Source organism: Columba livia, chromosome 12 (assembly GCF_036013475.1).
Source record: "Columba livia isolate bColLiv1 breed racing homer chromosome 12, bColLiv1.pat.W.v2, whole genome shotgun sequence".
NCBI lineage: Eukaryota > Metazoa > Chordata > Aves > Columbiformes > Columbidae > Columba > Columba livia.
In genome coordinates this window covers 19,685,941-19,709,079 of record NC_088613.1, presented here as the reverse complement: position 1 = coordinate 19,709,079, position 23,139 = coordinate 19,685,941, and the positions used below count along the sequence as shown (strand labels likewise).

Here is a 23,139-nt window from a genome sequence, read left to right as displayed (position 1 = left end):
TGGAATAACTCAGCACCACCTGCAAAACAGCCTCTTTTCCACTCCCCCTGTGCGTAATTTTTCCAAAGCCCGGAGCCGTCCCCGCGGGGGGAGGACGTGGCCCGGAGCCCAGCCCAGCTCTGCATCTGCACAAACAGGACTCGGGGACATCTCCATTTGTTGGGAGGTTTGAAGGGGCTCAGCCGTTCACTAAAATAGCATCCCTACCCTGTGTTTTAACCTTTTGGAAAACATAGCCCCAGCCCTTTCCAGACAGCAAGGAAGAAATTGCAGGCTTGGCTCTTTTTCTGTGGCTCGGGGGAGTTTATTTTCTCTCAGGCTGCATTTTCCAGGACTGCACTTCCTGAAAAAGCAGCTTGTCTGGGAGCTTTCAGCATTAGCTCAGCCCTTGGTAATCTGGAGACCCTGGGTCAGTGGGTGAGCCACTTGTGAAATGAGTTTGTGGGGCCCATCCCCACTGCAGAGGATGCAGGGACCTTGCATCTACCTGCATCTGAGCCTCGCAGGCAGGGGAGCGAGCCTTGAAAACACAGGAGAGACGACAGAAAAACAAAAACCAATCCCAAATAAATTACTTTATATTTAAGACTGGGCCTGCAGCTCTAATCTCCCTTTGGCTGGGATGGCTTTTGAGCTGAAGTCTGGCTGAGTCTACCTGACAGAGCTCCATGTAGCATCCAGGTGCTAGATCCTCCAATGGCTCCACCAGCTGTGCTGGGTGCCACCAGGATTTGGGTATTTGCGTTCAGATATGGTTTGCAAACACAAGTATCTGTGATTCATGTATCCTCATAGATTTCTTAAGTCCTTTTTGTTGTGAGAACAGCAGAAGCACCCTGGATTTCCTCTGTGCCCATCACCAACCCTGATATCTACATGGGAATATCAAACCCTGTGGCCCCTTGGAGACTTGGGGTTGGCAGTACCCTATGGAGTGAGTGTCAAGCACCCAGAGGGAGTGGGAAGAAACTTCCTTACCCATAGCAGCCCAAACCCCTGTGCACCTCAAGGTCAAATCCCTCCTGATCTGGAGCCTCTCAGAAGCCCTTTTCCTCTTGGGGAAGACACTTTCCTATTCTCCCTCCATGGGCAGTGGGTCACCTCCCCATCCTGTTCCTCTGTCACGTGCTGCTGTCCCCTCACATCTCCAAGGGCTTGGACACCAGGATGGGGGGAAAGCAGAGAGGCACAGCCACACTGCAAGCAGGAACAAGAACAGGTGGTCTCCTCCAGCCACCCCACTCCATCTGAGGCAGAGTCTTGCTTCCCCATGTCCCCAGCACATGAGCTTCTTCATCTGCCCTTCAGGAGCCCACAGTGCTCACCACACTTAGGGAACAAGCTTGCAGAGACATAATATTGCTGTTTCCTTCTTCCCCATGGAGTGGGATGGGATGGGATGGGATGGGATGGGATGGGATGGGATGGGATGGGATGGGATGGGATGGGATGGGACGGGATGGGATGGGATGGGATGGCTGCTGCAAAGCTGCTGTCTGCTCAAGGTGTTTCTCATCACACAGCACACGTGGTTCACAACGCCTAGGCAGTCTGCCAGCCTTCTGCCAGCCAAACTGAATTACACAAGAAGCAAAGCAGAGCTAAATTTATGCATTAAACACAAAACCAGAGAGAGAGGGGGCCGGCTCCCCTGGGTGATCTGGCAGAAGTTACCGCCACCCCCTCCCCGTCACTGCCCCTGCAGCCCGGAGCCGTCCTGAACTGCACATGCAAATTAAAAACTGTTGGTTTGGAGCAGTGCAGACGCCCAGAAAACTATTTGGCAGAGATATTTTAGAACTTGTGGCCTCTAGCTGGGTGTGTGACATGCCGTCCAGTTTGGGCAGTTTTTATTAGTAAAAACAGAGCCTGTGGCTCTCTGTTCAGCCACCCTGAGCTGCAGTGGATACAGGAGACTGTCAATATCCTGCAAAATAAAGGTATTTGTTAATATCCCCTCTCTCCCTTTTCACCAGAGACCTACTGGACTCTGGTGTAACCCGGGTAAGAGCAACATGCTGCAAGTAAGAGCATCCTCAACCTCTCCCTTGGTGCTGGGTGTAATTTTTATTTTGCAGAAACCCCATGGCTGTGCCAGGATGTCACCACAAGCCAGAGTTGGAGCAGGCTGTGCTCCCTCTGGGTCTGGGGTGCGGGGTTTGCCTTGTCCCTGTGTGGTTCCATACTCCCGCTCACTGTGGCTATCAGCCTCCCAATGTGCCAGCTGAAAACAAATTGTTTTCAGCCCCGCAGGTGGCATTTCAACCAAGGCATCCCAGCATTGAGGGGAGACCCTACTGGTCTTGAGAGAGCACACAGCAAATAGCTGGATAAAAACCCAAACTGATAACACGAGCCCATGAAGCCAAGAGTGCAACCCCAGCTCTGCGGGCTTATTCACACAAATATTCCCTGACCGCTCACTTTTTACCACTTCTCCCTGGCAGTCTTGCTGCTGTTCTGAGGTTTCCTGCCCAAAATAGTCGCTGCTGTAGCTAACCAGGCTGGTTAGAAGTTCCTGCATAGGGACAGGACAAGACACTGACCTTCTGCAAAACAAGATTGTGCAGCAATACACTGAGAAACATTGTTCAGGTGAATTCAGTGGAAGGCAAACACACGGCCAGCTCTCAAATTGAGCGGTGCTCTCCAGTTCACTGACAGAGCAGGAAAAGATGGTCAGCAGGCGATGCAGGAGCCTCTGTAGAGAGGCTGCGGTGATATTTTCATTAATAACCCTGCCGATGGAAGAGACGGCATCTGTGTAAAACACACAGGGCTGGGAGGGCTTGCCAGCGCTTAAGGGTGTGAGTTCAAAAGGGTGGGGGCCTTTCCGAAAAGATGTGTGTCAGGTAGTGATGTGTTTGCAGGAGACACAGGGTATGTTGTTCCTCTCAGCCTGATGCTGGGGCTGGAACGCCCTGCCTGCTTTGGGCTGACAGGTTAAGAAGGATGTTGATGAACTGGAGGAAGTTCAGAGGAGAAGCACAAATAATAAGATGAGGTTCAGTAACCACGGCTTATTAGGAAATGTTAAAGAAGATGGGTTTGTTTAGTCTGGAAAGCAGAAGACGTGAAAACAGTCTATCATCAGGCAAAGTTTAATTATAAAATGGATGGTAATTGATTGTACTGTAAAGTTGCTGCATAAAGGCTGAGAACAGAAACACTTAATTGGGTGTAGCGAATGTTTGTGTTGGACATCACTAAAAGCTCTCTATCAGCTACAGCAGTAATGCAGCACTAGCAAGGTCTCTCGGGGAGAGCTGGTGTCTCCTTCCTGGAAGATTTAAGGTTAGACAAACATCCATCAGAGATGATTCCCTAGGACCCTGTGTCTGTGGGCTGAGAAAGGGAGAATTAATCCAGCCATCCTCTCCCATTGCCTGGGCAGACCCCTGAAATAATTGACTACAAAAGTAGGGGCCAGACCTTGGTGTCCCAAGGCAAGAAGCAGCACCAATACTTTGACAAGGGTTGGCACTGAATCCAGCCATAGCCTGGAATAAATATCCTGCTGTGCATAAGTCCTGACAGAGGAGAAGCAATAAGTCCAGCAGTTAAAATGCAAATGTTTTCTCAGCACACTCTGGATTGATGGGTGTACGCAGGGATGTTCTTTGCCTGCATCCGCCACCCTGCTGGGTTAGACCACCCCGCAGCCCTGTGAGTGTGACCGAGGAGAGGATGTTGCTCTCTCTTTCCCACCTTAACCTTATCTCACATCTGGTTTACATTACCTTATTTTCCTTTTCTCTGCCAGTGCCTACCGGCACACCTGCCTGCTGCTGCTGCCTAGCAGGCCTTATCATCAGCCCACAGCCCTATCTGAACTGGCATCTCTTTTGGCTTCCCACAGGAAATGAGCTGGGGGGGTATATGCACAGCACCAAAATTTAAACACGTGGCCATATTATAAACAAAGGGTGGAGGACTCTAGCAGGCAACCGAAAGCACTCAAACGAGGCTCTTGATGCTACCAGCAAACTAATACAACTCATGCTTGTGGGGTTGCCTCTGCTCATGAGCTCTTCAAGGAGACCCAGATTGTCCTGGCTTTCCAGCCCCTAAGACCCACAACCTGGTCTGCAAGTGCTCAACTGTGTGTGACAGTGGTGATGTCCCCTGCGTGTGACTAGTGATGTTCCCTGCGTGTGACAGTGGTGATGTCCCCTCCATTCAGCATCTTTTGCAACCCCACCACTGGCCAGTCAGCCCCAGCCTTTCCTGCCCATGGGATGCGGTGGGAAAGAGGAGTGGAGGAGGGTCCCTGCTTCTGAGCCAGGTACTTTCTCCTTCATGTCTTCACAAAAAAACCTGTTGGTTTTCTCCACCTAAACCCTTATTTCTAAGGAGAAGCGATGTCTCACCACAGGCTCACCAAAACCACACCCCTCTATGGCCAGCAGTATCTTTTTGCCCTTCGCTTGCCGCAACAAGGCTGAAATCAGCTTTGATGTGAATTTTAAAAAGAAGGAGACAGTGACAGGCTTGTCCTCCTCCCTCGTCTTTCCTCCTGGTGACCCCACATGGGTTTACCAGGCTGGCTTGTCCCTGCATGCCAGCCCTCGCCTGCCTGCATAGCTGGCAAGGAGGTGTAATCCAGCAAAGCTGTGTTTGGTGTTTCGTGTCATTTTACATCTGATCTGAAACAAAATCCAGAGCTTTTTTTTTTTTTTTCTTGTGAAGACTAGAATAAAATAAAATAAAAAATCAAGCCATTATTTAAATAATCAGTGGATGGGAGCTCAGTGACACTGATTTATAGGGATTTAGTTTCAACCTTAAAGCCTGGTGGGCTGCAATCTTCTGATTAATTCTTCCACAAACAACAGGGGTAAAAAATCTCCCAGTCTTGACCCTGCTCCCGCTAAAGATGCCTTGCAGGGTGAACCTCTGGGGATGGGCAGAGGCAGGAGAGGCTGGGGTTTGGCTGCTCACAGTTACGTGACACTGGAGCTTTTCCACCCATCACCTGTCCCTTCTCCTCCCCAGGCATCTCCTCCTGCCCATCTCCCTCCAGGCTGCATGACTGTGCCCTCACTATCACTCCTTTCTCAGAAACATGAACTCAGCACTGGATGTATTCTGTAATCAAATCAGACCCGAATGAGGTTAAAGGAAAACCGAAAAGCTTTCTAATAATGAATAAACCAACGGGGATTAAGCGCCCTGGCCCATCTAGAAATGATACGTGGGCAGACTGAAAATGCAAACTATTACATTAGAAAACAGGATCAGGAGGAGAGGATTTAGCAGGCAGGAGCAAGCAGAGCGTGTGTCCAGCTCCGTGACATTTCAGACCAAGGTGGAAGAAACCCCTGCTCTGGGTTTCAATGGCCCCACTCCGGGAGAATTTAATCTGGTGGGTGGTGCCCAATACCCTGCAGGTCTGTGTCTCTTATCATGTTCAGTCTTATCCAAACTAATTTTGGAAGGGAGGTTTCCAAGGAGGCTTTCCATAAAAATCCCATGTTTTGATGATGATGGCAATGCTCACATTAGCTTTCTCCTTATTTCTTTCCTCTTTAGCCTTGACTACACTGGTCTCGCCCTCTTCATTGTGAAACTCCCTTTACGCCTTTCACAGTTTCACTGAACAGCTTTGGGCAGACTTTAATCCTGTCTGTCTGTCCTGAGGAGAAGCGGCCAGGACTCTGGGTGAACTTAGAGCACTACTCAATTCCCTAAAGGCATTTTTTACCCTTTCTGTGGTTTCTTATCCCCCTGCCCAATGCAGTCGACTCCTTGTGCTGCTTCTGGCTGCTGAGCCAGCATTTCTTCCTCTGCACATCGTTACTATGGGGTCTTATATATTTTTATTCTCTCTCCTGAGTCACTAAGGCTGATTTAAAACTCACTGTAGGAAAATTTCAAGCGACGTTTTATCATGTGCACTGCTTTTCACTGCTTGCCATTTCATTTAACCCTCTGGCAGGCTCTTCATTAGTGTACCTGCACCCGGTCCCCTCGCAGCTTATCCAAACCTCAGACAGCTGATATTATTTTCTATTCCCTGAGATTTTTTTCCACTTGACTGTTCACCCTTTTCCCCTTGCATTGTTAATAAAAGACTTTCATCCTAAGATGGACGCTCGGGGATGTCCTATTATTGTATTATTTATACTTTGAGAATGAACTCTTGATTTCATTTTTTCTTCTCTGTCTCTTAACGAGCTTTTAATACATCGTGGAAGTTACACAATCCCCCTTTGGCAATTGAGTTTCTTTAAAAGCCTCTTTGACGGCCTTTATCAAAAAGCACTCAGGAAAATGTATTAACTCTTCTCCATTATCCACTATTCCGTTGACTTAACATAAGATGAATGGATTTTTTTTCCCAGTGTATTAGAAGCACGCAGGCGGTTTTTAATTATTATTTCAATTTGCTTGCTACCTACAGAAGTAGTTACAATTCCTAAATGGATCTTTGCAAACATGCTCAGGTGAACTATTTATTTGCTGAAAAATGCAGGGTTGGGGTTAATTAAGACTAATTGCAAATTCATCAAAAAGTATGGGAAACAGTGCTGAAAAACCCTTTTTTTTTGACATGTGAAAAATGCATTTCCTTCTGCAGCTTTTAAACGAAATATTCTAATTTCTCCTTTTCGAACAATATGTCAAGATTAAGTGGAATTTTAACCTGCTTCTCCACATTGTATTAATGGGTTTCTAGGGAAAATTTCTTTTCAATAGCAACCAGCTAAAACCAGAGAGGGAGAGATATCTTGTTGCAGCCCACTGTTCTTCCACAACAAAACCAAATGAATTAACAAACCATTTGATGCTGTCCTCCATACCTTCCCCTCCTCCCCTTCAAGCAATAAACAGGTTGTTTATACCTCTCTACAGCTCAGGATTTCAGGGATGAAAACCAGGGGTTATTCTTCAGGCTTCCAAGGAGCAACAGGGCAGTTCCTTCACTCCTCTGGGTGGAAAAAGCATGAGTAGGGACATGGTTGTTGTGATGTCTCAGGCTTGGGACTCCCTTAGGAGTACCATGGGGGACATCCAAAGGCAAGAGGACTCCATTGGTCTGCTCAGATGTTTTTCTCATCTCTTCCTCTGGCCCATTGACCCCTGCACCCATGGGACATCTTTGAAAAACATCTTCCCTTAAAAACTGGCTGCTTCCTGTCAGTGCAAGGGCATCTTTAACTGAAATATTGCGATGGGTTTGAGCTGGTAAATGTTTTCCTGGATTAAGGGGGATGTCCGCTTACTCTCTACTTCCAAAAGGCATGAAATGCTTTGAAGGGGTGCAGCAGGGCACCTACCAGGGACATTTCAAAAGAAGACCATGTGTCATGTGCCATAAAACCTGCCTGGGTTCATGGGGCGCATTCAAGGGAAATTCCCTGGAAATAGTTTTCCATGGGATGGGACCACAACACTCTTTTTCTTTCCTTGCATCCCTCCCAAATGGGTGTGAGAGGTCACCAGAAAGTTGTCACGCGGAGCAGAGAGCCAGACCCACTCCTTCTCCTTTGTTTCTAGGTCCTGTTGTACGAGGCCAACTCTACAGGCAGCTGTCCAGGCACTGCAGCCTTCCAGGTAAATACATCGCAAAGGATGTCCCAGGGCAAGCCTGGGAGTGGGTGAGGGTGCGGGTGAAGATGGGAGTTCAGGTCTGTCTGTGCATGGAGGCATCTAGAGGATTTGAGTTTCTGTAGTGTCTTTAGGCTACTTGTGATTCCCAGTGTTGGTGTCACTGGCCATGAAAGCCTCCTTGGTGGCTTCAGTCCCCTCGCCAGACTCTTAGGATATCATCTAAGCTGTCACGTTTGTTGGACAAACTGGGTTGGAGATCAGAAGTGGAGCTGAGCTAAGACATTTCAGTGCGGACTTTGAAGTCTTCCCAAATCCTGAGTTTTAGTCTCTTCGAAAGGTGCTCAGGGCTGGGTTAGCTGGAGAGGAGGCAGGAAGGGCAGACAGCCACCTCTCATACAAGCCTTTAACATTAGAGTGGGGGACTTTTAATAAGATGCTCCAGTGAGCATCTGCGTGCGTGGAGATGCTGGCCAACAGGAGGTTTGAACGATGCTGTATCTCAGTGAGAGCACAGCTTCCCCCTTGCACTGCTCAGCTTGTATGTGGCTCCCAGCGCTACACAGGCATGTTTTATTCTGCATTCCTCAGCTTTTGGGAAAGGCTGTTGTGCAGAACCACAAATAGTCATTGCCCAAAGGACTTAATGCTCCAGAAAGGAAATGGAAAGGGGTAAACTGCATCTGTAATGCGGAACGGAGGCTTCCCAGGTCTGGATTAGGCTCTGGCAGATTATCCGATGAGCAATATCTTGGCCTCAAGCTGTGAGCAGGAAAAAGTGCAAAGAGTGGGAAAAAGGTGAAGTGGGAGGAAGACTTTCCAGGCTGTAAGCTTTGTCTCTTTTTTGGAGTGAGGTGGGTTTAGTTCTCTGCAAATTTCTTCATTTCTCTGTGTCTGACTGCTGGAAAGAGATAATGGTGCCTTTGCTGTCTGCTCTGGCTCAAGAGATGTATTTGCACATATGGGCTGGACCCATAGCATAAGGGTGGGGTGCTCAGTTGGACCCAAGGGCAGGTCCGGGTACAGAGTGACGGTGGAAATGGGAGAGTTCCTACCACCCAGGAGGAGGATGTGAAGAGCACAAGAAACCCTGAAGGACACAGAGTCTGATTCCAGGGACACAAGATGGAGGGTTTGCCAGTTATCCTCACTGCTGACTCCTTGAAAATAGTAATAATAATAATAATAATAATAATAATAATAATAATAATAATAATAATAATAATAAAATTTAAAAAAAGAAAACAAACACAAAGCAACCAAACAACAACAGCAACAAACTATTTATGAAGAAGACATGGAGTCTGCTACCTCACCTTTGCCTCCAGGCAATTAAGCAAAACTACTTATACTATGTCCTTCAACATCAATTGATCTGAGTGATTCACAAACTTAATTAATTTAACCAAAGGGAAGAATGAGAGAGTAACTAGAACTGGAAAGAAAAACTGGGATGAAACAGCTCTCTATTGCTATAGACTTAACCTTAGCTATATCCTAAAATTGGTCTAGTTTTGCTCAAATTTAGAAGGAAATTATACATTCAAGTAGTATGCAACATGTCAAAATGCCTTTTTGAAATGTTTTATAAGATGCATCACTAAAAAAGAATGTTTAATGGCTCAAGAAGTGATGTTGGCATGCATTTTGATTTTATCATTGTCCTTTGCGGAGAAAGATGAAACCCTTTGTGTTTGTTCCAGCCTGGTCCAAATCCAGGCCTCGGATCCCAAAAAAATCCTTGCAGAAATGGAAACTCCAGCTATTGGCCAGCTGTAATTTTAAAGCAAATGAGGGTTAATGCAGTTCTGGCAGAGGATGCAGAGCACAGGCCCCTCTGCCAGCTCCATTTCCCTTGTCGGAGGTGTCAGGAGGAGGAGCAGCCGGGACAGAGCTGTTTCTCCCCTGTGTCTCTGCTCCCAGGCTGCACCACCTCCGCTTGCAGAGCCTGAGGGATTCACCCAAAACCCCAAAGAACCAAGGAAGGGTGCTGGAAGATGAGCAAACTGCTAGAAAGATCCTCCAAGGCGTGCAAAACCTTTGCAAGGAAAAAACACACACCGTCAGCTGGTCGGCATGCCGCCGTTTCTCCTCCTCCTTCCAATCCTATTAGTATTAGAGAGGGATAGAGCTATAAGAGGAAAAGCCCATCTTTAGCAGCAGTGCTGACAGCTTGCCTTCTAAATCTTTAATAAGCACTGGTTTGCACAGCCACTCTCATCTGCTGCGTGACAGCATGTGGAAGCAGAAACCCAGCCGCAGGGCCCTGCTGGAGCTCTGCTGGATGCTGGGCTGGTGTTCGGAAGGTACCTGGGGAACCCGAGCTGTTGAAATGCAGTGATGGAGCCTCAGCAGTGCAGTTCTTGCTCCATCAAAAACTCTTTCCTTCTCCACCTGTGTGCCAGGACCTCAGTGCAAAACCATGTCCCTTTGCAGCTTACAGAGGCAATGGCTGCAGTACCCTGTGCCCTACGATCGAGGGCATCTGTAACCTCAGGAGAGAGGGGACTGGTCTGCCAGCAAAGGAGATCACTCAGCACGGCTGCTGGGTGGCTGTGTTCTGCCCTGTTCATCCCACACAGCTCCCTAAAGGGTTTGCGATGCCCCATGGCATTAATTTGGCTCAGACTTCCTCCTCCAGATGTCAATTTGGGACTGCAGGTAGTCCCTCTGCTTAACTGGATGCAAAGATAGCTACTCTGGGACATTCATTAAAAACCTTTATAGACCGATAGTGACCCCAAAGACTTTGCCAGTATCTGGATAAAGATCATTGCTATGGGAAGTAGAAGGCCATGTTTACAGCTTAGGAAAGAGTCAGGAACCGATGCTCAGAAACCACAATTAATGAGGGTGGCAACAGGCACGGAGCATGCTGGGATTCTGCTGCCCTCTCCTGGATGCTGCATCTTATTCTGGCCCATGGGTGCTGGATCGTGGAGGTCAAGCATGGCCAGGTTGTCTGCAAGAGCGGTCCCCGATGTCCTGGCTTCTGGCAACCACAAGCCATAGAAAGCTGCTGAGCTGTCAGTCTTTCAGAGCAGTCAGTCTTTCAGAGCAGTTCCACAGCTCCCCATGCCGAGGTGGAGCACGCTCTGGTTGCACCCCAAATCAGGGTGACCTTGGCCAAACGCTGCTTCTCCCTCTGCAAGAGCAGCGATGGCTGCACTGCAGGACAGCCTGTGAAGGGCTTTGTGCTTCAAGGGTTGTACCTGCACACCAGACCCAGCGGTTGTTCAGTGAGAAAGCTCCACTTGGCTGTCGTGTCCATGGGGCAAGCAGTGATACAGCTTTGGAAAAGGGAGGGCTCAGGCTTTGTTCCCAATGGGGCACATGAAGTCGCCACCTCAGATCAGTGGAAAGCATAAGTTCTGGTCTAAATCTGGTTATCAGCTGTTTGATGGTGATTCTCAGCACGTGGGTTTCGAAGAGTGGAGATATCTGCCCTGAAGATGAGCAGCAGCTTAAAGTGTGTGAAAATGGAGTTATGAAGAGCACTGGTGGGGATTTCTGGACACAGCGGCTGTACCTAGGGGACCTGGCTTGGTCATGGAGGTGTTGTGCCCTGTGCTGGATACACAGCAGTGTGTGAACGCTTCTGTGGGGTATTTAGCACTGAAATATTTAAATCAGAGCAAGGGCGTGTCTATCTGTCACACAGGCAGCATGTGGACACGTGGGAGACGGGGGAGAAAGTAGGGACAGGAATGTGATTACTCACATGTGCCTCTGGCCTGTGCAGCTGCAGGAAGTGGGATGCAGGCAAGAACAGATGCTAACACCAGATTCAACCTGTTTTTCCTGCTTCCTATATGTGTTTGCAGGGGACCTGTGAGGATGAGAGTGCATGGTGGACCGTGCACAGGGCTATGTGTGCATTCACAGGTCCAAGTCCCACTGACCTCACACCCACAGTGCATGCAACAGCCTCCGGACACATATGTGAGTAGCCCAGGGATGCCAATCCCAAATAATCTAGGAGGCATTTCTAACAGATCTACCCCACACAAGCACTTTCTGCAGGGGCAGCAGCCACCGTTGTGGGCAGAGCAAGTGTAAATGAAGCAGCCTGGATTTTCGGCACTGCACGCCAACAGGATGAGCCAGCTCTGAGCCTCAGTCATGGAGAGGAAAAATCCCTTGTAGAGGCAGGAAATACACTTAGGTCCAAAGCTATATCTGTGCTATATGGCAAATTTAAGTCTCTGCATAGAAATGTCAGGAAAGAAAAAGAAGGAAGAGCTGGAGCACTAAGTTTAGGATAAACACTTAGGATAAACACTTAGGATAAACACTTTTAGGACAAACTATTTCCACAGTTTGCAAAGTCAGTATATAGAAAGCAATATCTTAAAATCCAGCGATATAAAGGGTTAGGAAAGAGTCAGAAGAGCTTCAAAGATAAAGGAGGAAGAATAGCAATACATGGTGGGATGCTGTGAGAGGTGGTCACAGGCACTGCCCAAAGCTGAAAAAGCAGCCTAAGAAGGGACCAGGAGGCACTGGAGAGGATCACAGCAGATGTTATCCAGACCACTCCACACCATGGGCACCCAGCGTGGTGCTTTGGGAGGTGCTTTAGACTCTGGGGACAACCAGGAGTGAAGTGTGGTCACCACATGCCACCCTGGCCCCTTCTGACACTCCTGGTGCATCACTTCTCTTCTAAGTTTCCTCTTTGCATTTTGATTTTTTTTAGGTAGCTCCTGGCTTAACCTGCCGGTTCCCCAGCCTTCAGAGACAGAGCACAGCCCAAAAAAACAGATGTCTTCTTCTGAGCCCATCCTGGACCTCAAGACAGACACAACAGAAGCTCTTCCAGGTGAGAAACATGCCAGTTTGCTGTCCCGGGTGCCTGCAGTCACACCATGCAGAGCCACATGCTGGTCATCTTGATGGACCTGCCCTTAGCAACAGGCGCTCAATAGGGATGCGTGTTCCTGCCAGCCCAATGTCACAGTCTCTCCCTCCTCCTGTCGTATCTCATTCCTTCACCCCAAATGAGCTGATTTGCTCCTGATTCATTATGCCAGTGCCAAGCTGGGCTAAGGCTTGGAGTCAAAGACATGTTGGCTTGCATGTAGCTGAGGGAGGACACACCAGGATGGAGAACCTGCTGGAGAGGGGCAGATGGCACAGTAAGGGCTTTCTGTTCTGGAGGAACTGTGACTGGCTCTGCACCGCTAATAAAGCATCTTTCCATCAGCAGGGGAAGGTGGGATGAGGGCTTGAGGCTTCATGTATGCAGGGTTCACAGATTTCATCACAGCCTGCTTTCATCCTGCTATGCAGCCTGGGGTGCTGTGGTTTAGCCCCCTTGATCCTAATGCTCAGCTTTGTCACTGGAGGGTGGCAGGGCAGCACCTGGTCCAGGCAGTGTGAGGCCTCCACTCATGACCGTCAGCCATGGGCAAGGTCACCCCTTCCAAGTCACCCCTCTCCCCACATGAGCCTGTACTGTTGCGTACTTGCTACATATTTAAATAAGTCATAAGTCAACACCGGGGTGCTATAGGCTCTCCCATGTCCAAATTTCCCATACTAAGCTGCTTCCACAGCTCAGTTTCCCACTGTGCACGGCATAGCAGAGAGCAGATGAAAGGGCTGAATCATGTCCGCTGGTTGCAAGCATTTAGCTCTTTCCAAAAACAGAACGGCAAGTGATCACTAATCGCTCTTTCATGCATGAGCACACTTGATCTGCTCCTGAGGAACTACAAGACAAGCTCTGCCATTTTCTGACGCTGGAGAAAGTAAAAACACCTATTTGTTGTAAGTTCCTAACAAGAGACATAAAGATACACATCCCAGTGTGGGGACCTGCTGCTTTGCTGGATTCGCATGGTTTTTGTTTGCTCATTTAGAAAGAACCCAGCAAAGCAGAAACCTGACTGGTAGACATTCATTTCTGGGTCTTCTAACCATATAAGACCTAATGTTCTTTCACGATGTTATAGCCAATGACTAGGAGAGCCCAAGAATCCATTTTTTCCCCCAGATATCAACGGCAAACAATTTCCGTGCTTCATTTTTTTCCTTTGCACAACTGATCTCCTCAATAATCTTTTCAAAGCTGTGGATGCAGGCAGAGCTCTGTCATCCCACCTCAGGGGCATGTCCAGCGATGATCTGTGGCTGGGGACAAATTCACCCCAGATAGAAGTAGGTGGCCTAAGAAGATTAGACACCCTCAAAGTCTGCCAGTGACTGTCAGGGGTAACCTGGTCCCTCTTTTAAGTACATGCTGAAGCTAGAGCAAAGTTAAGAAATATTTCAGCTGTGAGAGAAACCTGGCAATTCTTTAAGGGCACCAAGAGGAGTGGTAATAACTGATGCAATAACTCACACTGCAACATCCATTTGGGGTTTAGTGGTGGTTTGCTCCAGGTAGACATTCCCAATATTAGTCTATGCCCTTGGAAAAACTTCTTGGCCTCTTCCAGCCTGAAGGGCTCAGCACAGGGGTGGCTTTTCCCTGGCTGCTGTTGTGCCCTGTGGCCTCTGAGCTGGGGAGGCAGCTTAGGCTGAGCAGGAGCGGCTCCTCTTGGCAGAGCAGCACCTCTTGCCATACACAGTCTTGATGATTAATTCTGGCCAAGAAACCGGTGGGTCTTACCCAATATTGATTGGCTTGATAAGAAGTGCCCAGTGAAAGCTGCTTTTGCTTCACACGGTATTGAAATGCCTGCCCTGGGCCAGATGTTCTGCTGATGTAAATCAGAATCACTCCATTGGCTTCAGTTCCAGCAGCATCCGACATCTGAGGGCCTGGCTCTGCACCATCACCGGAATTTGACCTCTCGGGTCTGAATTCATTCTGCTTTGCCAAAATGAAATGTGTTATAATTCCCATCCTTGCCATAAAGCTGGAGTCACTGCACTCAAAAAGAATGATCAAATGAAGCAATCACGCCAAGTCTTGGTCCAATAAAACTGCTGTCCATCATGTACTTATTCACCACCCCTCAGCTGGCCGTGTTTTAGAAGACATCTCACAGTTCCTCCAAAGCAACTGCTTCAGCAGACTGCATGCATACGCTGCTCTCAGAAAGGACTTTGCAAGGACCTGGGACATCCCTGCACCAGGGGAAGGCAAAGCTGCTCCCTACCAGAACCTGCAAAGGCAGAGAGAGTTGGGAGACCCTCACGGAGTCTGAATTTGCTGCTTCTTCCCACACCTTCTCCAGGCGTGCAGAATTGAAACAGCCTAGTGCAGTGCTAAATTAACCAGTGATATTATATTTGGTTGAATACCCACTGCTTATGAACAAGGAAGAAAGAATATTTGGACTGCACAGATCCACACTGCGCAGGAGAACTTGCTTAAAACCGACAGCAGAGCTCGTAACCTTCTCAAACAACAACAGAAAATATATGTTTGGGAAACATAAGCGATTTCTCAGGGGTGGAGCTGAAAGGCTCTGTGTGATTAAGGCCATGGAGGCACGCAGTGCCTGGCGGTGTCTGCAGCTCCGGGAAGGGGAAATACGAGGAAGTAGGAGATTAAATTGGGAACAGCAATTAGCCTGCTGATGGATATCGTGTCAGCCTTCACTGAGGGGCTTAGAGAGTGGTGAGGGCTTGATTTAGATCACAGCAAGGGCTCGGTCCTGAATTAACTGCAGAAACACACCCTTTGTGGTGTTTGTTCCATCTCCAAACAGACCCTGGGTGCTGACAGAAGTCACGTATAACAAAAGGTGACTGGAGTTAGATATGCACCTGTGATTCGTGGCAGACAGACTGATTTAAATGCAAAAAAGGTCTGAAGAACACAGCATTCGTATGCACATGCTCCTGGGCTGTCTGCATTTCTCCCCTGCACAGCTTTGCAGGTTAGAGGCATTTCCACATTGCACCCGTTCCTGCCATGTGTGTATATATTCACAAGCACTCAGCAATGCTTATTTTATTTAGAGGAATGCTCTTAAGGGTATTTTGTTTCCTGCAACCACACTGGCCGGTACCATGATTCTGCAAGCTAAACATCCTTGCAAGAGGTGAAGTTGTGACCTTCATAACCACAGGAGGTGAAAAGGGTGACATTTTTTAGCCCATCTCTGTCATTTATACACTTCCCAAGCTATTCTTAATGTCTTTATCACCTGAGAGGCATGCAGGAACAGACCTACCGTCCACCTAAGGCTGCTGCTGGGCATCAACCATCCATGGCACACGTGATACCAACACCAGCTGATACCACTGACCAGCTTTCCTCCACCTTTGAGAGCTGGGCTCATGCTTCAGTCTGCTCTCAGAAAACAAAACAAAAAACCCACTGAAATCCATTATTCCTGAACCTACCTTGCCTTCTCCTGACAGGAAAAAACAACCTGAATGACAGGAAAAAAATCTGGATTATTTTTTCAAGGCTGCAAGGTTGGGTTTTTCAAGAGGTGCCCCTTGCTGTTTAGTTTTTTTTCCTGCCGCAGCAGCAGGAATGGATTGTAAGAATAGCAGCAAGGGAGAGTCGAGCTAGTACTGCCACCCAAACAATGAACTTTGGGCTCAAGCCACTCTCTGCACCTGCATATCACAGATATCCAGCCTAGCTGGTGCTTTCTGCTGAGCTTGGTGCTTTCTGCCAAGGGATCCAGCTCAGCGCTCATGGGCATCACCAGAGCTGCATGGCAGGGCCTGGGTACGGGCCTGAGAGCCAAGCACCATGGCACGGCCACACATGAAGCTCCCGCTGCTATCGACCAGCCAGATTAATGCCATTAAACAGACATTTTTAGAGCATGCAAAGCAAACGAATGCCTGTGCTGATAAATATATACATGTTGCTCCACAGGGCGTGGAGAGGACCTTGGGTTTTAGCAGGGAAGCTGAAAACTAAAGGCTGTTTGTCTGTCCTGGTCCTGGCACTTCCAGGTCCTGCCAGGGTTGCCATAGCAGTTGATCCATTCACAACAGTCACTGATGCTGCAGATTGAGCAACAACCTTTGCTGGTGTAATTGGTGTAACTGAGGCTCTTGGGAATACAGAGTGTACTGCTGTGGCCAGATTGGGTCAGATATATTTATTTATGTTGAGCCTTGTCCTTCTTTGATAAAATAAGGGGAAATAGAGCCAAACAGGAGAGCAGACACCAGTTTTCAGGCTCAGCTTGACTTTTCAATAAACCTGAGACTGACAGGGTCTAGGAGCTTGCACAGAAGCAGCTGCTTTGCACTGGGCGTGGGCAAATTGTGGATACACCCTGTGCATCCTGGTGACCACCCAGCCTGTGGTGACCATCCCTGACCATCACACAACTCAAGGCAGACACCGGCTGGCACCTCCCGTGGAAGTTTCTCTTACATATAAAATTCTCAATTATTTCCATCAACATCTGCTTTCTGGACACACTCCAAGCTCCCCACCAGTACCAACATTTTGGACAAAGAGTAAAATCTGTTTTTTGTTTTGGGGCAAGCAAAACTTGGGTTGAAGTGAATCGTTTAGGTCCCTGCTCCCCTGCACACACACACATACACAAACTAAACATGCTCTTCCAGCCCTTGTTTTGAAAGTGTTACTCATATTTGTGCCACAACATCCTAAGTTTAAGAGGCTAGAAAGGAGTTAAATAAGCTTGTAAAGGAGCCGAGACATTCCTGTTTGACCCCAAGCAACATGTTGTTGCACTTTTTTTTCATTTAAAAACTGGAAGGAAAAGAGTTATTGAAATAAAACCAAGGCATAGAAATGATCTGAGATGCACAAAGCTTTGCTTCTGCCCATGGTGCAGGTTTTCCTCTGATATCCAGCTCTCTGCTTGGCTGCCTGGTATGGGCCAAAGAATGCTTTTGTTTGGGACAAAATCTCCTTTTCTGTTTGAGGGAAATTTGGGTATCTGCAGCAAATAGCTAGAAAGAAAAAGCTATCTTTGAGGCCAAAGCAGCCTGAGCTGAAGATCCACCATTTGGCTGGGGAAGCACCCCAGGAATGAACCATTCTTCACCTGCGCATGTGAGAACCTCACCACAACCCTCGTTGTCTGGAAACTCTGACTAAGAGAAGCAAACCCAACAGTTTGAGCCCCATCCCTGGCTCCTGGCACATGGCGAGCTTGTCTTCCTGTCAAGCACTCAGGAAAAACAAAATGCTATCCAAAAAAGCAGCAAGGGGTTGGGACAGCGTGTGCTTCTCCCTGCAAATCATGAGCTGGACCCCGTTAATTGCACCCAGCAGGACAACTATCAGCACCATGGGGCTGCCACCAAAGTGTCATTTCTGCACTGTAATTGATGCTCTAAAGCAGACAGAAGCATCACAGGGGAAGCAAAGTCCAAGAAAATTAAAAAACAATGAGAAAATCAGTCTACGTAACAGATCTTTTTTTCCAAATTCAGTAGCTGTGAGGTGCACTTGGAAGAGTTGTGAAGTGTCCTAGGATCATCTCAGGAGCTATACCCTGGTATTGCCAGACACGGGCCGGCCCCACAGAGGCTCTCACTGACAAGATACACCAAAGTGAGGGAAGATTATCCTGAGGGAAAATAAAGTTATTTGTCCAAAGCTGCAGAGAGCAATGGCAAGTAAACACCCTGGAAGACCTAGACTGCCTCAGAGTCCAGAGCATTCATTGTCACATTTGGTCCAGGTCGAACTTTAGCCAAAAGGGACTCCACACTCTTGAAATCACTAGCACACAGAAAGAAAACACACACTTGTCCTAATAGCACACCCCAACCTTTTATTTGGGGTCAGAAGAACTCTGGTCTCATAGACAGGGTTAAGCACAGATCCATAGACCTAAGTATCTTGCACCAGTCATGGAATATCTGGCCAGTGTAGAAGAGTGGCCAAGATGAACATCCTCCCCTTGACATCTGCCTGTCGTTGGATCCTGCAAATTCCAAGGTGGAGTCAACTTTCCTCACAGAACTTCTGCAAATTCACGTTGCTTTTGGTTCCCCTCCAGTTCTTTGCTGTTTGGAAACACATGTGCCCGTGCAGGTGAACTTGTGTGCTCTGATGCTTGGCCAGGATGCTTGGCCAGGAGGAATCACGTGTTTCAGCACCATATGGGGATAAAATAAATAACCTGCTGAGGTCTGCATTTCTCAGGGAGTGCAAGATCATTTCTACAGATGTTAGTCTGCGAACCAGCCAGAATAGGCTGAGATAACATGCCCTTGGCGAACAAGATAGAGCAAACGAAAGTAAATTATTATGGCCAATCAATGAGTATTTCCAAAGACAAGTCATTAAAAGTCACTAGCTCCATTATGTAAAGTCCCCTGGCTACTTAGAGATGGCCTAAATGACCTCATCATACCTAAATTAGCAGAATTGCTCAGCTGGCACCTGCAAAAATCTGGACCAAGTTGTGCACTGACATGGGGGTCCATGCACTGGAGAAGCACAGGAATGGCCTGAAGATCACCTGCTTGGCAGTTCCAAAGCAAAGAAATTATGCCCTGGCAAAATTCTGCTCTAGAAAGGGATTTTTCAGTGGGGGTCTACACCATTGTCCTGCTCTCCCAAAGCTCAGCAGACTCAGATATTATAGATAATACAATGGGAACATAGCAGGAGCAGAGAGATTGCATGAGTGTGGAGGTTACAGGTTTGTAGCCTGGCCAGACCATGCAAAGGAAACCAGCATGATCTGGTGCAGAGAGTGTGCAGGAGCAGCACCGAGGAGACTTGGATTTGTTCTCAGCCTGGTGACCTTAACAAGTTATTCCACTTCTCTGTGCCTCAAATGTGAATAATGTGATGTAAAATGTGTTGAAAGCTTTAGAAAAAAAAATGCTATACCATGCCAGTTACAGTCACCGGATGTTGCAGGAACTAAGATACCAGGGAAGAACTGAAGAGATTTTAATTCAGTCTCCAGCTAAGCCATAGGCCTCTTGTATGAATTTGGGTGCATCAGCTTATATTCCCCATGCCTCGGCTCCCCATTTCACAAGTGCAGCTGTGAGCCTCGCAGATAAGATTATTAAAGCAGTATAAGAACTCAGAGACTTTATTCCATCACTCAAAGAATTCAGGGCAAAGATACATCCTTGTAACTTCCTGGAGAGATTTGCTGAAGAAAATCCAGCCTTCAAGGTTTCTGCTGTGATGGATGACATTTGTGCTTTCCACCTCTAGTAATTTCAGTGCTGGAACTGTTCAAGTAAATGTCAAAAAAAAAGAGGAAGGAATAGGGGGAAAAAAACCCAAAAAACACCTCTATCCCTGCAAAAAGTTTTCAAGGAAAATGAAAATCCACCTTGACATTCTCTGCTTCCATGGGGGCAAAGTGTAGGATGAGGAATTTAAAATAGAAATACTTTATACCCTGTTTCATATGTCTGCTAGCAGATGTACTTAAAAAAAAAATCCCAGCAGGTCAGGAATTCAGACATTTTAGAGAAAAAATCTCTGTTCTCAGAGCTCTTTGTTTTTGAGAAGTGGAGCAGTGTCTTTGCACAGGGGTTTGGTGGGTGCACCCTGAAGCAACATCAGCTGCGCTGGGGTCCTCCCTGCATCAGGTTCCCCGTGCAGAATTCCCACCCGGAGACCTGCTCATGGAGCCACCACTGAGGGCTCTGATAGCAAAAAGCGCCTTAAGGAATAAGAAAAGGAGAAGAACAAACCAAGAGAGAAAAGGGACAGAAAACTCCCCCAGGAGAAGCAAGGCGGGTGTCACCAGGATGGCCTCTCCCAGGCTGCTGCTTTTGCTATAGTATATCTGTACTTTTGAACAGGATTCAAACTCCCTTTTGATTGCTTTCACATGTTAATAGCAAAGATTGGAGCACATCTGGGCAGGGCAGATGTTGCAGCATTAAATGGTCAGGTGCATTACTGGGCAATATTTATCAGCTGCCTAAATGTTGGGTACTCATGGTGTCTGCTCAGTCCTGCGTGCTCCCGTGTGCAAAGTCCTACATAGAAAACTACAACATAAGGAGGGGAAAGGGGTCAAGATAATTCATGGCCCAATGGCAATCGCTCCCTATAAAACCCCACGTAACAGCACTTTTGCAATTCACATCGGCTGTGACAACCGGAGTGTTTCTAACGCAAGGGCAAATGTACAGCCCCAGCAGTACAGAGGTGGGTATAGGTGAAGGGCTGGAAACTCCAGAGCATTAAATGAGAGGCACTGGTGTGATTAGAGCTGTACAACAAACGTGTTTTTTAAAGTGCCTTGAAAAGAAGCAATGAAAAACACTGCCAAGTTAATACCACCACTCGGAATAACGAATCTTGTTATTGTGATGGGAAGAAAGTCTCCAAGTGTCCTATCCAACAAAAAAACAGCTGTGCAAATGAAAACAATTACAAGAAACACGCCTCCCTTCCCAAAGCTTTTAAAGAGCAGGAAGGCCCGTGTTGCTGCCAACGATATTTAGAAAAACAGGAACTTTAAGGGGAAAAGAAAAATACACTTTCAAAACAAATCCCTGCTAAAACAGCCAAATTGTGAGAATGTCTCTGCCAGTGTCTGGCAAGCACAGACCTGAACCCACCGTGTGCTCAGAGCCCTCAAGACACTTGAGGACACTTCTGCTGTCCCACCACCGTGCCTGTCCCGTGCCCACGGTACCTCCAGAGCGCCACAGACACATCTCCAGCTTCCTCTGCATCACTCGGGTGTTTCATCCCCAAACCAGCTTTGGTCGTGGCTGTTGGGACAGCGCCAGAGGTGACAGCGTGCCTTGAGAAGGGATGTGTGGGACAGGTCTGCTGGACTGGGTGAAGACCCCTCTCACCTTCCTGTCCACACCAGACACAGGTATCAGCAAACACTTGTCCGGGTTCAGCTGTAAACACACGTGTCTTTCTTTGCATACCTGAGGAGGGGAGCAGGGAGGCCCCCTGCTCAATGCTTTCCTAGCAGTTTCCATTCACTTTTCTCACCACCTGATTTTTCCCCTGGCAGCTGGTAATTGAGACAGAGTGGCTGTTGCCCATGCAGTCACTGCTCGTTTTCCGCTGCCATTAACAAACAAAAGTGTGTGCAAGCCCTGCCTGAGGTCTGCGGGAGGCTGAGCAATTACTTCTTCCATCTCAGGCCTCCTTGCATCTCAGGTTTCTTGTCTGCACCATTCTCACACCACTGCAGACCAAACCACAGACCATGGGAAGCCCATAAGCTTCCCAGGACCACCCAACCCCACCTGGGGCTGGCCCCAAGACTCAACCAACCCAAGACTTGGAGAAGGGCTCACCAAGGTGGTGGCTTGGCTTTCCCTGCCCATTTGGGCACCCCGCAGGGACTCCGCTGGGATTGCCCCATGCCCAACTGAGCCGAGGAACCCGCACCCCCAGCCTGGCTGCACCCCAGCCTTGCTCGCGGTCTAGCGGGTCAACAGGGGCTTGTGCAAGCTCCTGTTCCTCACACCGCTCTCTGCTTTCCTTCCCCAGCCCATTGTGACCCAGAGGAGCCAAATCAAAGCTATGAGACAAGGCAGGACCCAGCCAGCCCCACCAGTGGGGACAACGTTGAAACCTCTGGCAGCTGCAGTGAGCCCAGGCCAGCTCCAGACACGGATGAGACCCTGCCACGCAGAGACCCCCAGTCAGAGGCCAAGGATCCCAGCCCCACCGACTCATTGCCATGGCCAGAAGCCCCTGAGGAGTGTCCAGCCCGCCCCAACACCCTGGACTTCTCCAAGTCCCTGAAGAAGCTGGAGGAGGTGAAGCAGGCAGGGCAGAGGAGAAACAGCGACCAAGCAGCAGTGAAGGAGAATGGGGTGGAGGTCAGTCCTGCCACAGCAGTGAGCGAGGAGAGACGGGCGCTGGAGTCCGAGCTGGGGAAATGCATTGAGGAGTTCCGCAAGATCAAGATCCCTGTTGCCTTTCCCAACAAGAAGCGGCAGTGGCAGAGCGATCTGCTGAAGAAATACCAGCTGTGAGGGGACACCCCATCCCCCATCCGGGGGGAGGATGTCCTCCAGTGCGTTGAGTGTCTCCACTAACGTCCTCGGGTAGCAGGTGGCATACACTACCCATGCTCCCAAAATGAGGAGTGTAGGTTGCTCATTAAACCCACCCAGCAGTCAAAAGGGTTACAAGTCTGTACCCACAACAGAGTGCTCCTTGCTGTGGGCATCAGGAAGGATGTATGACGTCCTAAGTGGCATAATCACGGGTGGAGGGGCATAGAAAAAGGAAGGAGGCCCAGAGTGAATGTTCAGGGCCAGAGGTACCATGCAGCAGAAGTTCCCACATCCATGAGAATGAATCTTCCTGGTGTTTCAAGTAATAAAATATAGTTGGTGTTGAAAATTAATTCCAGTCTCCTCATCTCTTTGGTGCAGATGTTTGAACTTAGCTGCTCAAAAGTGTACAAGTGCTTTAAACATTCAGTTCTTCTGAAATTAATGGAAGTTGTATATCTGACTCCCCTATGTTCTTGCCAAAACTCCTCCGTCTGTAACGTTTGCAACTGGATTCAGCAAAACCTTCTTTTCGTGAGAGGTCATGATGTTTTGCAGATATCTTCCTGTTCTTACACAAACACTCGAACACCGTGCAGCGTTGCATTTGGGCCTGCAGACAGAAATGAGCCAGTGAGAGGGAGGGTGCTGCCCCAGGAAGCCATGGCCAAGCCAGCCAACATTGCCCCTGATGACCAAGGAGCCCCACCTTGAAGG

The 23,139-nt window shown here is 48.3% G+C and overlaps 1 protein-coding gene across 1 annotated transcript; it reads left to right on the top strand.

Annotated features, from left to right (window-relative positions):
- Positions 1–1,482: 1,482 nt before the first annotated feature.
- Positions 1,483–22,775, top strand: LOC110362304 (uncharacterized). The gene is made up of 3 exons (XM_021294044.2): positions 1,483–7,557; positions 12,251–12,373; positions 21,908–22,775. Exons 1-3 carry the CDS (start codon positions 7,215–7,217, stop codon positions 22,396–22,398), a joined length of 957 nt encoding a protein of 318 aa, XP_021149719.2. The 5' UTR covers positions 1,483–7,214; the 3' UTR covers positions 22,399–22,775.
- Positions 22,776–23,139: the final 364 nt, after the last annotated feature.